The sequence below is a fragment of the Camelus ferus genome, chromosome 23 (assembly GCF_009834535.1).
Source record: "Camelus ferus isolate YT-003-E chromosome 23, BCGSAC_Cfer_1.0, whole genome shotgun sequence".
Lineage (NCBI taxonomy): Eukaryota > Metazoa > Chordata > Mammalia > Artiodactyla > Camelidae > Camelus > Camelus ferus.
In genome coordinates this window covers 3,573,331-3,591,376 of record NC_045718.1, presented here as the reverse complement: position 1 = coordinate 3,591,376, position 18,046 = coordinate 3,573,331, and the positions used below count along the sequence as shown (strand labels likewise).

The window sequence follows — 18,046 nt, the reverse complement described above, 5'->3', positions numbered from 1 at the left end:
ACTAATTAGGTAAAGAACACACAAGAGGAAGTGCTCTAAAATCATTCAGCGGGGCCAAACTTCTCCCATGCTCCTATAAAAAATGGTCGGATTCCTGTCGTGAGAATTACCTGCCCATTTTGTGATGATAACATCTTGTTGTAGAAAAAGGAGGTGTTAACCCAGAGAAACTCAGAAGAAAACTCTAGAAATTCACAAGGGAGAAAAGGTCACCTGAGCACTCTGGGCTAAGAGGCCAGGCAGTGGAGACGAAGCCCCATCCTGGAACTGGAGACACAGTGGAAGAATCTTGTTAAGTTTTTGGCCGGCTTTGTCTCAGGTACAAATATTTACTTCTTGTGACTCCAGCAGCAACTGTAGCCATTCTTTCATCACGAGATAGATTTGTACTCAAAGTCTATCTCACCAATCAGGTGAACTATTCGACCACCATTTTTTGGGCTGCACCGCATTCTAGACCCATCACTAGACGTGGGTTGGAGGCTCGGGGCAGTGGCAGAAAGACCTTGCAGAGTGGATCACTGCGCTCCACTTCTCAGTGAAAGACGGAGGCTGAGACACCAGCCTCCTTCCTCCCACCAGATTCAGTTTAACTGCCTGTGTGCACATCATTTAAATCTTGCCTCAGAAGAGGTAACAGCGGAAATTTAGACATAAAAGCCTGAATAAATAAACAATACTCTCGAGTCAGATTAAGCTAGAAATTAAGGTGCCTGTACCCCATGTCACAGTGCTATCAGATTAGAATTTATTTCCAGTTATACAGCAGCACAATGCAATGAATGATTTATTTTAATTAGAATTTTGTTTATTTATTATTAGTCCTGGCTGATAACATAAAGAACCTCAACTTCAGAGTGCCCTGGGGTCCCAAATTGTTTAATCGGGTCCTGTACAAATACCTACATTATGGAAAACCCTCCTAATGACAGACCAATGAGTTTTAAGTGCTTTTTGTTTTTTTAAGAATCACAGAGAGTAGACACTGACTTGGCGCATGCCACGGATGTTTATCCACACGTGACTCCAGAGAAAACGCTTACTGATCTTTCCACTTTAAAAATATCTCCCCATATTTAAAAATTTTAAATGTATGATTAACGATATACATTGATTATAACTGCATTTCAACATTCCATGTTTAAATGTGGTAACTGTTTAAAGTAATTGGTTTAAAAGTAAACTCTTTTCTTTGGTACTTTATTAATAATTTTAGTTGTTTTAACATTTCTAGGAAAGTTCTTTCAAATAAATATAACAGGGTTATCACTGTACTCTGAGTCTTGATTATGATGAGTAAAAATCACACACACACAAATTAGAAAGAAAAATCCACAGCTTCAGGTTTTATATTGTTTGGGCATTTTTTTTTCCTAATGCTTTCTGATCAGACATTTAAATACAACCTTGGATTCTGTGCTGTCATTTTTTTTTCTCCAGCAGTTTTCTTAAAATAATTCATGTTTCTATTTTAAAGAGCAATCAAAATCTGAAAACCAGTCCTTTAGGGAACAGAATACATTCTTCCCCTCTACTCCCAAATTACTTTATGGTTTCACCATGCTTTAAGTATAAAATCAAAATGCAGACACTGACCTAATTCAAAACTCCTAATCAGTCATCTGATCGCTCTGAGGGACTTTTGACAGGTCAACTAAAATTTTGATAATGAACTGTTTTTCCAGAAGGAAAAAAAAAAAAAGGATGTTTCCTTTCACAAAGAGCTTCATCTTTGTTTCACTGAATTAAAATTTTCAGCCAAAGATTTCACTCACATAACAAGAAGTGACTCCCTTTCTAGTTTCTTTGGTAAACCATTACTTCTTTAATTATTATCAGCCTTGTTCCAGTGTGATAAATTGCTAATTACTTAATACCCTAATCAGCGTTCATTCTTTGCACAGATAAACTGTGACAGTGCCATTAATTTAAATAGTAATTTCACTTAATGGCCAGAACGGCACACCAGATTTTTATGCAGCATTTTCTGGAGACTGCATCCATCACTGCAGCATTCTGACATAAAGATGTCTGACGTGCACTAACTCACTTAGGGAGAGCAGATGTTGCAGAGCAGAGCTGGGTAGTAATTCCCATAGTGCATCACTTCAGCATGAATGAGCTGCAAATTCAGAGACAGACAATCTTCTGAAACTGCACGGCAATAACTTCTGACCCCACCCAATTTATCACATGTAGCACTTGACTTCTGAACTTTGACACACACAATGCACAGTTTTAAATATGCCCAAAGAAAACCAAAACAGGACATGGATTATTGATGGGTGGACCTGTTCTTCCAGGGGCTCGTCATTAAATTTCTGCAAAGGCGGGGATTCTCTCTGAACAGGATGCAGATGTTACTAAAGGGGGACAGCATTGAACTGTTAGGTATTTGTTTTTGAGATCAAACAGTATAGACTGTCTTTCCAATGGATAGCTTCCATTGTATTGGATACAGCTGAGAAAGGAATGAAGGAAGGAATTTTTCACTCTCCATATTACGAATACTTCCAATGTGTTACCAACACTTAATGTCCAGGGCTGGAAAGGAGGGCATTTATAACCTATAGTCCTGATGAATTTCTAAATTGTTAATTCTGCAAAACAAGTGCTCTGTGTTTCAATAAAAAAAAAAAAAAAACACCCAAGAATTATCATGCTTTTGAGATTAAAAATAGCAGTCATTAGAAAACAGAGTCTGGAACATGACAAGTCATTGTGGAGCTCTGGGATTGACCATGGGGACCACATTTTAAGACAGAGGATTATATTTCAGGCCCAGAAGAATGTTTAAAAAAAAATAAAGGTTTGAAATTAGTTACTCTCAGGACAAACATCAAGTTGGTGGCAGAGCATGGAAAAAAAAGTGCATCTTGTCTTTACCAGAAGATGGCACTGTGGCTACCACCACAAGCCACAGAAAGGGGAGGGTAAAACCTTCCCCCAAATTGTCGCAATGTATTATACCGCATTTATACATTACACTTTTCAAAAGTCCATCATGTCATATGGAAATCTTCTTGGGATGTCTTCTTCCAATACAAGTCTTACCTAATGGATTTCTGGGGCTGTATTTCCCTCTCTGCAAAGCGCCCAAACCCTGTCTTTTGTAACAGGACTAGCCAGTCTATTGATGTCTGAGTCCAGGACATGGGAACTCAGTACCGTATTATAAAACAGCCTCAACCCAGAATTTCATATCAAAGGCTGCATGGACAACCTGGATAACAGAAATAAGGCAACGCGTTCCAAAGTTTCCTCGTGGCTTAACAAGAAAATCCTGTTCTCTTTGAATGATAGAGAGGCTTTAATTTTCATCTTTTAATATGAAGCGATATAATCAAGTCCAACCTGAGATTGATGGCACAAATGATAAAACCATATAAGCAAACACTAAGAATAAAAAGAGTAATAAAGAGGTTTAAAATATATTCCAGGAAAATGGTTAAGAATACATATCCACCGAAATGACGCGCATGACTTTCATCCTGAGACACCTGTATAACACTCCTACACAACTCATCTGCCCAGAGAGAGCACTAAAAACATAAACGCTACCCCAGCACTTCTGTTCCAGCAGCATCTGTTAATTCACTCCATTTATAAAATACATATTGACAAAGACAACTGAACTGGGACCAGGGAGATTTGATTTGGTGTGAGAAAGTCAATTCAATGTGATTTTGTTAAAGAGCTCCTGCAGGCAAATAAAAGAGTTTAAGTAATAAAGTACATAAAGAGATGCTTTACGAGCCAGCCCCGGCTCGTGGCAGGCGCACAATGCCAGGCAGGGAGAGAGGCCAGGCTTAGGAACAATGTTATGAGATCCAAACCCGCATGCAGCAGGTATGGTGTTGCTAGGTTGAGGAGAAAAAAAGGGCCATATGGATATTCTGGAAGGTCACAATCATTAGGGGCGACAGGAGGGAGCGGCAACAGAGAGAGGAAAAAGACATGTGGAACGTGTCTATTTTCAGTGAAACCTGCAGGGAGGTCAAAAGACTAAAAAGAGATTTTTCTTTTTTTCTCTTTTAAAAAGGATCATTCCTTCAGTCCACCATGATCACGGAGTTGACGGAACTGTGGAAGGTCATGAGAAACACTGGCGCTAATTCTGATTCCCAAGAACTGAGGAATGTCACAGTTTGCTTGAGAAATAATTGGCTCGCATGGAATACCATGGTGAAGTAAATTCGTGATTTTAAAATTTGAGTCCACGGATTGACTTCAAGGGCAGATGAAATTGCAGGCTAATCTGTGTGTGTGTGTCCTCTGTACTATTATTTCAAGTGAGGGGCTGTAACTTTCAAAAGATTCTGATAGGAGTACATGACCTCCAAAAGAGTAAGGACCCTTGTCCTGGTGGAAAGTAACTTCTACTCCATTTCTTGGAGCGGGTGCATTTTATATTTGGGCAAAAGCGTTTTAACTGACTTACCTTTCTTTCTCATTCATATCCATTCTGCCACCCACATCTAGTTTATCTCCTTAAGTCACAGTTCTTATCATTGCATGGACTGTTGCCTGAGTACCAAATAACGTTCAGATCCTTTGGCCTACTCAGCCTTGTCTCCCTCTCTCCTCACACACGGTGTATTCCTCCAACGAACCCAATGGCTCACTCCCACCTGCACGTGCTTTGCAGATTGCTAATTCCACACTTTAGCTCAAGCTATGCCCTTTAGCTGGAATGTCCTTCTTCCAGCCACATGTCTCAAGATCCTCCTCATTGTCTGAGGTTCCAATCCTCTCTTCATCACCTTGATCAGAGTGATAGCTCAGTCTTCAGATGGTGCTTGTATTCATCCCTCTCTATGGCCTGTGTTTAACCTTACAGCCACTTTTTTCCTGGATTAGATTGTAAATCCCTAAGGATAAGAATGGAATCCTACCTCCCATTTTTATACTCACAAAGCACTGAGAATGGTATGTTGAATACAGTCACTACATAATGCGTATTTATTGAATGAAGGAATATGGCAATTGACTTTATTTAAAATTTTTTTTCAGCTTGTTTTTAAAAAATTTTGGTCAGTTACAATGTGTCAATTTCTGGTGTACAATGTCCCAGTCAGGTATATACATACACATATTTGTTTTCATATTCTTTTTCATTACAGGTTATTATAAGATATTGAATATAGCTACCTGAGCTATACAGAAGAAATTTGTTTTTTTAAGTCTATTTTTATATGTAGTGGCTAACATTCGAAAATCTCAAAACTCCCAAATTTATCCCTTCCCACCCTGTTTTCCCCTGGTAACCATTAGATTGTTTACTATGTCTGCAAGTCTGTTTTTGTTTTGTAGATGAGTTCATTAGTGTCCTCTTTTTTCTTTTTTTAGATTCCACATATGAGTGATATCCTATGGTATTTTTCTTTCTCTTTCTGGCTTACTTCACTTAGAATGACGATCTCTAGGTCCATCCACGTTGCTGCAAATGGCAATTGACTTTAAAAAAAAAAGCACCAGATGAGAGATAATGCTAAAATGAGATAGCTTGCTGCTTAAAGCTCTGGCTCAGTATAGTATGAGGAAGAAACATGCCGCCCCCCCCCCCAATACACAGGGGCCACGGTTCTGTCTTTAATGGACCTGTTTTTAGATAACTCTTTTAAAGGAGAAGAAGGTACTCAACTGGATATTCGTAGTGCAGGATAACTAACTAACTACCATGATTTTCTAGTAGACCTGATTACTAAGCCTTAAAGCAGTGGTTCTCAAAGTTTGGTGTCAGGACCCCTTTATACTTTTACAAATAATTGAGGACTCCAAATAGCTTTTGTTTATATGGGTTGTATTTGTTGACCTTTACCGGGTTAGAGCCGTAAAGCCGACATGTTTGAAATATGTATTAATTAATTCATTTACAGAAATACTAAATAGATAACATGTTAACATTAATATTTATGAAAAAGAAACACATTTTCCAAACTGAGAAAAATTAATGAGAAGAATGACATTGTTCTGTATTATTGCAAGCCTCTTAAATGTCTGGCTTAATAGAAGGAACTAAATTCTCATGCCTGCTTCTGCATTCAGCTGTTGCAGTATCATGGAAGCAACCTAAGTGGTCTACCAACAGAATAATAGATAAAGAAGATGTGGTATATTTATACAATGGAATACTACGCAGCCATAAGAATAATGGAATTATGCTATTTGCAGCAACATGGATGGACTTGGAGGGCATTAAGCTAAGTGAAATAAGTCAGACATAGAAAGACTAGTGCTGTCCAATATCATTCATATGTGGAATCTAAAAGATACAACAAACTAGTGAATATAACAAAAGAAAAAGAAGCAGACTCACAGACACAGAGAACAAGCTAGTGGTTACCAGTGGGGAGAGGGGAGAGGGGAGAGGGGCAATATACGGGTAGGGGATTAAGAGGTACAAACGATTAGGTATAAAATAAGCTATAAGCATATATTGTACAACACAGGGAATATAGCCAATATTTTATAATAACTTTAAATGGAATATACTCTGTAAAAATTGTGAATCACTATACTGTACACCTATGAGATATAATATTAAGCATCAACTACACTTCAATAAAAAATTAAAAAAAAAAACTGTTGTAGTATCACATGTCACGTAACCTCTGGAAAATGCCTCTGTGCACTTGTGAGAGAGTGGGAGTGAAAAAGGCATATAATAGCTCAGTGTGTATTATTATGAAAACAGTTTTGATCTCACCGACCATCTGCAAAGGTCTCGGAGGCCCTCAGAAGTCCCAGGCCAGAGCCTTGCACGCATACACAGGACCCTTTCCTCTAACTTTGGCACACGTGTGGCGTGCAGTCAACGCCTACTTTTCTTCTGGTCCTCTAGAAAATGTTCTCAGCTTGGTAGCCATATTATACTGGGCCTGCTCATCAGACTGGATAAACACTGATATGGTTTGGGCTGGAGAGTATCCAATGCTTGTTCAGGTATCAGAACACTCAGAAAGGTTAAGGGCACGGACTCTATGGACAGAGTTAGCAACGTGTATTAGTCACAGTGGCAAGAGATTCATGGGCACATCTCCCAGCCTCCCTTGCATTTAGATGTTGACAGATAGCTGAGTTTTAGTCAATGAAATGTTGATAAAAAATTTTGCTATTTCTAGACCTGGCCAATTAAAAAAAAAAAAACCTCCCTGTTATTGCGTGCTCTTTTCCTCTTCTGACTGCAGGACTGGATACAAACTCCCAGGTGACCTTAGAAACTACCTGTTGAAAACAGCATCACTTCCAACAGCCAGGACGGCTGTGGATGTGAATGTATCTGAAGATATGTTCCCAGTGCAGTATCATCACAGAAGAGAGACATGAACCCCTATTGTAGGTGAGCCTTTACCGATGTGAGGTTTCATTTATAATAGCAGTTCACGTTGCCCGAAGTAATGCAGCCACTTACTAGATGTGTGATGTGGAGAAGGCTTTTAACTTCTGTTAAAAGTACTTCTGTAAAATGGAGACACTAACAGTACCCGCGATACGGGGTCGCTGAGAGGATTAAACGTGTCGATGTCTGTGAAGCAGACAGAGCTCAGCTTGGCAGACAGCGAACGCAGGATGTTGTCTACTTTTGTTGTTGTAGTTTGTCTCCTGCTGGGTGTGTACATCTTTTAGCCAACGAGCATTTTCTGGGAGATACTGGGCTGAATTTCTTGACTGGACTTCAGCTATCTTTAGAATACTAACCTATTAAGTCTACAATCCATGGGGGAAATTTCTGAAACGACTATGTGTCCACCCTGGACACTTGTGTATGATATGATTTAATACAGCATTCATTTTCAACAAAGCTCTTAGGAGGTTGGTTTTTGTTGCTTGTTTTTGCTTCTTTGTTTGACCTGGAAAAGTCAACTTTCTTGTTACTGTGCGGTACAGATCCAGGTGCCCCGTGCCATCCGTTGGAGGTAATCCTTAAGTTCCTGGGTTTGATAAAATGTTATAATTAAAATCTAATTCTTCTGCATGTAGGACAACTATCCACTGTTACTATTTTCTGGATAGTTGATGGAGATTAACATAAAGTTGATAGAGATCAACATAATGACATGGGACTGTCAACCAATTTGACAGTATCTTTATGTTAAAATCTTCCTCTAAATATGTCCCACTGGGTTGGATTAAAAAAGGCATAAGATGGATGCAGCCTGGATCCAGATGGGTGATTTATAGCCTCACAGAATAGTAAATGCCTTGGAAACATACTTGATGGTTGTCCAAAGATAAAATAAGAAACTAGAAATCAGGTTTTTTTTTTTTTTTTGGCTCAAAGAAAGAAACGAATCTTTCCACAGTGGGAGGATTGAAATTTATGAATAATTTAATTTAGCATTTCTTCTTTATTTAAGGACTATAAAAATACTGAAAATCTAGTGTTCCTATGATGGCACAAGAGTCTGGTACACCCAGGATTGATACTTTGAATTTTGTTGATTGTTTAGTTTTCGTTGTCGAAGTGCTCTTTTTAAGTTTTCATCAGAACTTTATATAGAAGAGAATGTGTACAAGAACATGGTATTTAGCAATAATCTTACAATAATTTTGTTACTTGTATTACAGATAACTCTTTGATGGTTTCTAAAAAGAGAAGAAATTATAGAAAGACAGTAGAGAGTTCACAGTTCATTTCCATCAAGATATTGTGATGTTCTGAAATCTTACTCAGAGAGGGGCTGGAGCTCCAACAAGCACTGGTTACAGGGGTAGATATACCTTGAAACCAAGGAAGCTTGCTTTTCAGAGCCCTTTGCTTGCATGAGCCCCTTCCAAGGCAAGCATGGTTATATATTTTAATAAAATTTGCATATGTATAATATTTAACTGTAATTTGCTATGGCCACTGTCTCTTGTCTCCTTAACTTGCCCTCTGTCATATGTGTTCTCATATTAATTGAGGCCGGAGTAACCATGGATAGTTTTTAACTCAAACTAAGGGGATGTTGAGTCCAGGGAATATTTAGTTTGGGTTCAGTAGCTAAATTTATATGATTTCAGCAGCTTCCATAAAAGAGTGTTTAAGGCTTGAATATGCCATTTTAACTGTAATGTGGGAACGTAAGGATTGAGAGAAATTGTAGACTCCCAGCTTGTATGCATATAAAGAAAAGATTTAAAGAAAGAGAAAGATCAGATAGAAAAATTAATATAACATGAAACAAAACTGTAAAAATTAACCATGGAGTCAACTGAAATATTCTGACATCAAGAAGAGATTTGTAACAAAATAAATTTCAGATTGTACCAAAAGCAGGAAGCTAGTAAAAGAAAATGGTGGATCTAGGATTGAAGCTATAGGTAACTTGATTACTCTGATAATACAAACTATGAAAAGAAGTCATTTATATTGGAAAAATATAAGCTTCTTACTGATTTTTTAGATAAAATAATGGTATCTATGATAAAATATAACTCATATTCAGTCCTACAATAAAGATATCCATGAAAAACTGGTAGTGATGCTGCCAGTTCAAGAAATATTTAAGAAAAATCACTGTAAATCACCTTAAGACAAGAAAACTTAAAATGCTCTAAAATCTTAATAAAGGCCTTAGTAGATAGTTCTCCACATTTGAGAAAAATCAAACATTTACATAATATTAGAATAATGATCTGTGAAGCTTAGAGTCACTTTTCTAAACTTTAATCAAAAATATTTTTTTATTAACCATGTGATAGGAAAGAATGAATTGTCTTTATTCTTTCTGTAGATAATTACAACATAAAGCCATTATTGTATGAAGAGGCGACCAAAGGTGCAAGTTAAACATGTTGAAAAAAATACAGAGGGATGTCAGAAGTTATATAATCCAAATATACTATATTTATATTAGCAGGATCCACTAGGTTTTTTTTTTTAGACTTGTAACTTTTGTAATTTATTTTCCCCTTATAAATGTTTATTTTCATATTTTGTTTTGTCTTCAGTATTTTATTTTCTTAAAAAGGGTCCCCCAAATTGTATAACTTTCAGGCACCCCCAAATCTAGATCTGACTAACTGTGTAATCTTGAGCAAATGTCTAATCTTTATGCCTCAGTTTCCTCATTTTTAAAATGTGGATAATAACAGTACCTATTTAATAACAATTAATTGAGGTAATCATGTATAAAACATTGGGCATAGTACCTTCTAGATAGAAAGTACTCAATGATAATGATTGTTATTAATATTAATTCAATAGCTACAGAAAAATAAGGGAATAGAAGAATTGGGACATAATATCATCAATAATAATTTTATATAATCTTAGTACTTACTATGGATTATTTTCTTGGTCCTGGTTTAATGCATTTGTTGGTTGGTTTTTTTGTTTGTTTTTTGGTGGATGTGATACTTTCCAAGAAGAAAGAGTTTTAAACAACAACGAGATACAGCTATACACCAATGAGAATGACCAAAATCCAACACACTGACAACAGCAAATACTGGCAAGGGTGTGGAGCAACGGGAATTCTCATTCATGGTTGGTGGGAATGCAAAATGGTACAGACAGTTTGGAAGAGAGCTGCCAAAGGCAGTTTCTTACCTTTACCATACAATCCAACAATCTTGCTCCTTGGCATTTACCCAAATGAGTTGAAAACATGTCCACACAAAAACCTGTACTCAACTGTTTGTAGCAGCCTAATTCATAATCACCAATAATTACGTTGGAAGCAACAAAGATGCCCTTCAATAGGTGAATGGATAAGCTATGATACATCTATGCGATGCAGTATTATTCAGTGATAAAAAAATGAGCTGTCAAGGCACAAAAAGATATAGCGGAACCTTAAAATGTATATTGCTAAGTCAAAGAAGCCTGTCTTAAAAGGCTGTACAGTATATGACTCCAACTATTTAACATCGTGTAAAAGCAAAATGATAGAGACAGTAAATGATCAGTGGTTCATAGGGGTTTGGGAGGAGGAGGAAGGGATGAACAGATGCAGCACAGGGGATTTTTAAGGCAGTGACACTATTCTGTAAGATACTATAATAGTAGATATGTGTCATTTTACCTTTGTCAAAACCCATAAAACTACAAAACAAAGAGTGAGCCCTAAGGTAAAATATGGACTTTAGTTAATAATAATATACCAATACTGGCCTACCAATTGTTACAAATGTACCAGATTAACACAGGATGCTAATAATAGGGGAAACTGAGGCATAGTTGGGTGGGGGTGTAATATGGGAACTCTATTTTCAGCTCAGTTTTTCTGTAAATCTAAAACTCCTCTAAAAAACTAAAGTCTATCAATTTTTTTTTAAAAACAGAAGAAAGTTTTGACTTGTTTTTATGAAATGCATCACATGCACCTAAAAATGTGAGATTACATTTTTATTTGTTATTCAATATGCACCTAATCATTGCATTAGATATAATTAACATGAGCTTTAATTACTTCTGTGTTTTCTATCTCAGGCAAGTTTCTCAACCTTTCTGCTCCTCAGAGTCTACTGGAAGGTAGACAAGGGTCCCTTACCTGGATGGCGACTGTGCACCACACCCTCTTCCTCTCCACCACAGCACTCCAAATCCTTGCTCACGATCTGTCCACCACAGCACTGCTGGCCGTGGCTGTCATGGAGCCTCCCAGCACAGCAAATCTGGTTTCCTGAGGTGGAATACGGCATTCTGCCACAGCAGGAGTCACCGATGCCCGTGGAAACCCGATTGTGCTGTTCATCTGGACAGCATACTTCACCTGTCAATTTAGGACAATAACCATTATTGCATGAGTTAAAAAAATATGCTCTGACTCACAATTAAATTTCATCACAATGATCTTGCAGATGCCAACCGGTTGACAGAAGACCGTCATATTGGAGTTGCAAAATTTCAATACAATTTCAAAATGTTTGCACTGAGAGTGTATAAACACATGTGTCTACTCACATACACACATGTCAGCTTAGAGGTAAGGCTCTGTTGCCTGTTTTCTCTGATCCCTAACACATGAGCACATTAGGTTTAAGTGATGTTATAAGAAAAAGGTTTGTCTACAAATACTTTTCTATCTATTTAGTGCAATTTTTTTTTTGGAAAGTGGAGTGGATTCAGAAATCAATAATTGATAAATTTGTATCACTTTTGCTGATAATTTCTTTAACCAAACTATACTTATTTAACCAAACCAAAATATTTCCAGTGGAAAGGTTAATTAAGTGAGAGGAGGTAAAAATACTGTATTCAAGCCTGCATACTAGTATTTTGCTGAGCTGTGGCGGACACAGAATTTCACTGATGTAGTTACGCTCACATTTCCTCTTTACTTGATATTCTGGGAAACTTGAAATAAGAGTAAAATTATCTTTTGCCTTAGGATCAAAGAATTCAAATACTCTAAATATCAATAGTCAGGCTTTTTTTTTGGGGGGTATGATTCCAAAAGACAGGAAAACCCTAAAAGGCAGAAAAAAATTAAAATTGCTTTCCTTAAGGATACCTTAGAAAGGATTAATGACAACTTGGAAGATCTAAAAATCGAACTTACTTCCCTGTCTCATGACCCAACTCAGGGTTGATCTCCTTCCTGCCCCTCTGAACCCTGACTTCCTCCTCCCCCTTGCCTCACCACTTTTCTTCTTCCTGCATCTTCAACAGACCCTCTTCTCTTTCCTCCACTGCCCTTTAAACATATCCTTCTCCCTAGACACTATGCTTTCATGAAATCTTATAAGGTGTATAAGTATAATGGCTAACCTGGCAGGTTTTATAGCTTTAAACCATGGTCCAGACAAGATTTACATAATTTAGTTAATGACTTGTCTAACTTTTAAGAAAAGGCACAAGTTCCCTGAAGAATTTAAGACTGCCTTAGGATTTAGAGTCCTGGACTCCCTGATCTCTGTTAAATACTTCATCTTCTTGTGAGGCCAGAATATACCAAAACTTGATTAGTAAAAGCAAAATGAACTGCTAACCAAAACAATACTAAAAATATGGGACACTATTTAACTATGGATAGATATATAGAGAGCATAAAAACAGGACAAGAACTCTTAGCAGTTATCCCTGAGGTCTTTCTTGTCCAAAATTCATTGGTCAGAAACCACTCCTACCAGATGAAGTGGACAAATTACTAGAAACACACAGCCTACCAAGACTAAATCATGAAGAAATAGGAAATCTGAATAGACCTATAACTAGTAACAAGATGGAATTACTAATCAAAAACCTCCCAACAAAGAAAAGCCCTGGACCAGATGGCTTCACTGGTGAATTCAACAAACATTTCAATAAAAATTAACAGCAATCCTTTTCAAGCTTTTCCAAAAAATTGAAGAGGAAGAAATACTTCTTAACTCAATCTATGAGGCCAGCATTACCTTGATAACAAAACCAGACACATCAAGGAAAGAAAATGACAGACCAACATCCCTTATTAATATTGATGCAAAAATTCTCAGCAAAATACTAACAAATTTAATTCAATTCAGTAGCATATTAAAAGAATTACACAACATAACCAAGTGGGATTTATTCCTGGAATGCAAGAATAATTCAGCATACAAAAATCAACCAGTGTAGCACATCATATTAAATGAAAGAATGAAAGAAGGAAAATGTATAGTCATCTCAACTGGTGTAGAAAAAGTATTTGACAAAATGCAACACTTTTCTATTATAAAAACATTTAACAAACTAGGAACAGATGAAAGTACCTCAACATAATAAAGGGCATATTTGAAAAACCCATAGATAACATTATATTCAACAGTGAAAGGTTTTCTTCTAAGATCATGAAGACAAGAATGCTGAATTTTGCCACTTCTACTCAGTGTAATTTTGGAAGTGTAGCCACAGCAATTCAGCAAGAAAAAGAAATAGAAGGCATCCATAATGAGAAGGAAGAAGTAAAATTATCTCTGTTCACAGACAATAGAATCTCCTATGTATAAAACCTTAAAGATTTTGCACAAAAACCCTGTTTAAACTAATAAGAGAATTCAGCAAAGGTGCAGGATATGAAACCAACATACAAGAATCAGTTGTTTCCATACATTAAAGATGAACAGTCTGAAAAGGAAATTTAAATACCATTTACAGTAGCATAAAAAATACTTAAGAATAAGTGTAACCAGGGAGGTGAAATAATTGTACAGTGAAAAGTACAAAATGCTGCTGAAAGTAATTAAAGAAGAGTTAATAAATAGAAGGACATCTCAGGTTCATGCATTAGAAGACTTAATATTGTTAAGATATTAATAATACTCAAAGTAATCTACAGATTCAATGCAATCCCTATCAAAATTCCAACAATACTTTTTACAGAAATAGAAAAATCCATCCTAAAATTCAAACAGAATCTTAAGGTACCTCAAAAAGTCAAATGACCTTAAAAAAGAACAAAGTCTGAAGTCTCATACTTCCTGATTTCAAAACTTACTATAAAGCTACAGTAATCAAAATAGTGTGGTATATCTTGATTGCAGTTGTGGTTTTATTGGTGTATGCATCAATCAAAATTCATCAAATTGTACATTTGAAATAGGTGTAGTTTACTGTACAGGAATTATACCACAATAAAAGTGTTTAAAAAAAAACAGTGTGGTCCTAGTACAAAGACAGATATATAGACCAATGGAATAGAACAGAGAGTTCAGAAATAAAACTTGGCATGTCTAATCAAATCATTTTCAACAAGGATGACAAGACTATTCAATGGGAAAAGGACCATATTTTCAACAAATGGCATTGGAAAAACTGGATATCCAAATGCAAAGAATCCGTATCTTATACCATATACAAAAATTAAATCAAAATGGATCCAGGACCCAAATGTAAAAGCTAAAACTATAAAATTTTTAGAAGAAAACATCAAAGGAAAGTTTAATGGCATTGAATTTGGCAGCAGTTTCTTAGATATGACACCAAAAGCAAAGGTAACAACAAGAAAAATGTATTATTTGGATTTTATCAAAATTGAAAAGTGCTATCCATCTAAAGACACTATCAACTGACTAAAACTATCATCTATAGGAGAAAATATTTGTAAATTGTATATTTAATGGATTAATATCTAGAATATATAAAGAACTCCTACAACTCAATAATAACACAAACTATCCAATTAAAAAATGGGCAAAGGAATCATAAATACATTTCTCCAAAGAATATATACATGTGACCAATAAGCCTGAAAAGATGCTCAATATTATTATTTGGGAAATGCTTATCAGAACCACAATAAAATACCACTTCACACCCAGTAAGATGGTTATTATAACAAAACAAAATAAAAACAGGAAAATACAAGTGTTAGCAAGGAAGTGGAGAAATTAGAATCCTGTGCATTGCTGTTGGGAATGCAAAATGGTGCGGCTGCTGTGGAAAACACAATGGCAGTTTCTCAAAAAACTAAACAGAGTAACTACATGATACAGGAATTCCATTTCTGGGTATATAGCCCAAAAAACTGAAAGCAAAGATTTGAACAGATATTTGTATGTCAATGTTTATAGCATCCTTATTCACAATAGCCAAAATGTGGAAACAGCCCAAATGGCCATCAAAGGATAGACAGATAAATAAAATGTTGTATATATATATATAGACATAATGGAAAATTATTCGGCCTGACAGAGGCAGGAAATTCTGCCACAGGCTACAATATGGAGGAATTTTGAAACATAATGTTAAGTGAAATAAGCCAGTCATAAAAGGACCAATATTATATGACTCCACTTATATGAGGTATGTAGAGCAGTCAAATTCATAGAGACAGAATATAGAATGGTGGTTGCCAGTGGCGGGGAGGTAAGGGATGATGGAGAGTTAATGTTTATCGGCACAGGATTTCAGTTTGGGAAGATAAAAAAGTTCTGGAGATGGTGGTGTTGATGATTACACAATAACGTGAATATATTTAATACCACTGAATTGTGAATGTAAAAATGGTCAAAATGATATATTTTATGTTGTTATGTTATATTTTGCCACACTTAAAAAAAATTCCGCTTCCATAAACAGGGAAACGTAATTCCATGCCTGGTTTCACAGACTGGTTAACTATCACCTTCCACAAATGCTCTGGTCTCAAAAGAAGTGAAGAAAACTTCTCCAGAGAACGGAAGATAGGATACGAGCCTGTCTCTCCTCTCTAATTTATAACAGCTGGCTGAGCACTTGGAAGATGCTTTGACTTGGAAGAAAAGAAAAAAAAATCAGATCAAATTCATAGTTGTCAGATTAAGCAATTGGACAAAGCCAAGACCAGGGACACATCTATGCTGAGTCGACCCCCAAACAGCCATCTATATTGTAAGCAAAAGGGACAGGAGAAAAACAGTTGCTCTACTCTAGCAGGAAACATAAAATCAAAGGAGGAAAAGGACAAACATTGAAAGAACAACCCTTCTCTATGAAAGGAGTTGCTCTTGTCAACTCATAACTGTCCTAAACACAAAGGGAGAAATTTCCATGCAGTTGTAAAAATAGAAGGTTGCACATCTAAATGATATTGGTGCTACATTAGGTACCGTAAATCCTACGACTTTCCCGTCATTCCTTCCGAGGAGTATCCCAAATGTCTCAATGGTAGAAATTTCAAACGCCTCTCAGTCTCTGCCTTTGTCTTTCTTTGCCCTCTCTTGAATTAACACACTTTTCTGTTTAGACATTCCAATCCAGTGCATCTGTTGGGAGGAGCTCCACTTTGTAAATGAGATGCCACTATTAAATGTGGACCCCAAAGTCTCCTTCTGGAACTCCCAGTGGAAGAATCCCCCGTCTATAACCTGATGATGGCCCGGATTGATTACCCACTGGCTGATGCCTCTGTGGCCAACATTTCAGACCTTGAATCTGTCTCTGAGGGTCTCTGGGGCAAGGACAGTTCATTTACCGGATTCACAGAGGAGGCTAAACCCTTAAAGGTCTCTATAAATCTGGCTATACCCTTCTTAAATATGTCTCAAAATCCACTTTAAAAAAAGTTGCAGTTGAATAACTGTGGTCTGTTGCATCCACATGCCTCCAGAAAAGACTTGGTATCCCCTGTATGTAATAACCTATTCATTCCATCCAAAAGATAAATAGCTTGCATAGCACGTTGTCTAAGATTTAAGGGCCATTAACAAGATGGTGCTTCCTCACTTCCGTGTAGTTCCAACCCTAATATCATCCTATCTCCAGTCCTGGAGATGGCTGCTTAATTTAGAGTAACAGATACACGCTCAGCAGTTTTTACATACACGCTTACACTCAGACGCACTGTGTCTTTATGCATTCACTTGGGACAGTTATGTCTCAAGAGTTTACAGAAACGCACTCTTAATTCTCACAACTATTTAACCATAACCATAGTGTGGTAAGCAGAATGTGACCTCCCGAAGATGCCCACATCCTAATTCCTAGAACCTGCAAATACGTTATGTTACATGGCAAAGGGAAATTAAGACAGCAGACGGAATTCAGTTTGAAAATGCGGTGTAAGGAAGGCTTGGCTGGCCATCGCAGGTCTTGGAAGAGGGAAGGGAGCTGTAGCCAATGAATGCAGACAGCCTCTAGACGGTGGAAATGGTAAGAAAACAGATCCTCTCTCCCAGAAGAAAACCTGGCCCAGATGACACCTTGATTTTAGCTTGTGGAGACTCACTTGGAACTTCTGACCCTGAGAAACGTAGGATAATGTATCTGCTTGTTTCAAGGCGCTAACTTCGTGGTAATTTGTTGTGACAGCCCTAGGAAACTAATACACTGAAGATACCTGATTTCCGCTTTAAAACGCCACCTCAGACAACGTGTGCATGGTCTTTTATAACATTCTCCAGAGGGTTCTGAGAAGTTGATTCTGTCTGTTGACAGTAGTAGCACACAAAGGACACGAAGTCTCTGAACATCAATCTTCTTTATTTTTTTTTTTCAGAACAAAATGCATTTTCTAGGGTCTAGATTCTAGGCTGTGACCTCATGCAAAATGGAATGATTGGAAGCTTGTCATGACTTCGCCCAGCCTATCGCCAGAAGTCAGCTTGAAGGACTGCTCAGTCTCACAGAATCAATGAGAGTCACCGAGGATCCCTGGTCTCTGTGGATCTCAATGGC

The 18,046-nt window shown here is 37.0% G+C and overlaps 1 protein-coding gene across 1 annotated transcript in view; it reads right to left on the bottom strand.

The window, feature by feature from the left end:
- USH2A (usherin) overlaps positions 1–18,046 on the bottom strand; it is a 640,561-nt gene that overhangs the window by 138,524 nt on the left and 483,991 nt on the right. The window contains exon 49 of the mRNA XM_032466772.1: positions 11,481–11,702. Within this exon, the coding sequence (XP_032322663.1) occupies positions 11,481–11,702 (222 nt within the window). The remainder of the gene's footprint in view (positions 1–11,480; positions 11,703–18,046) is intronic.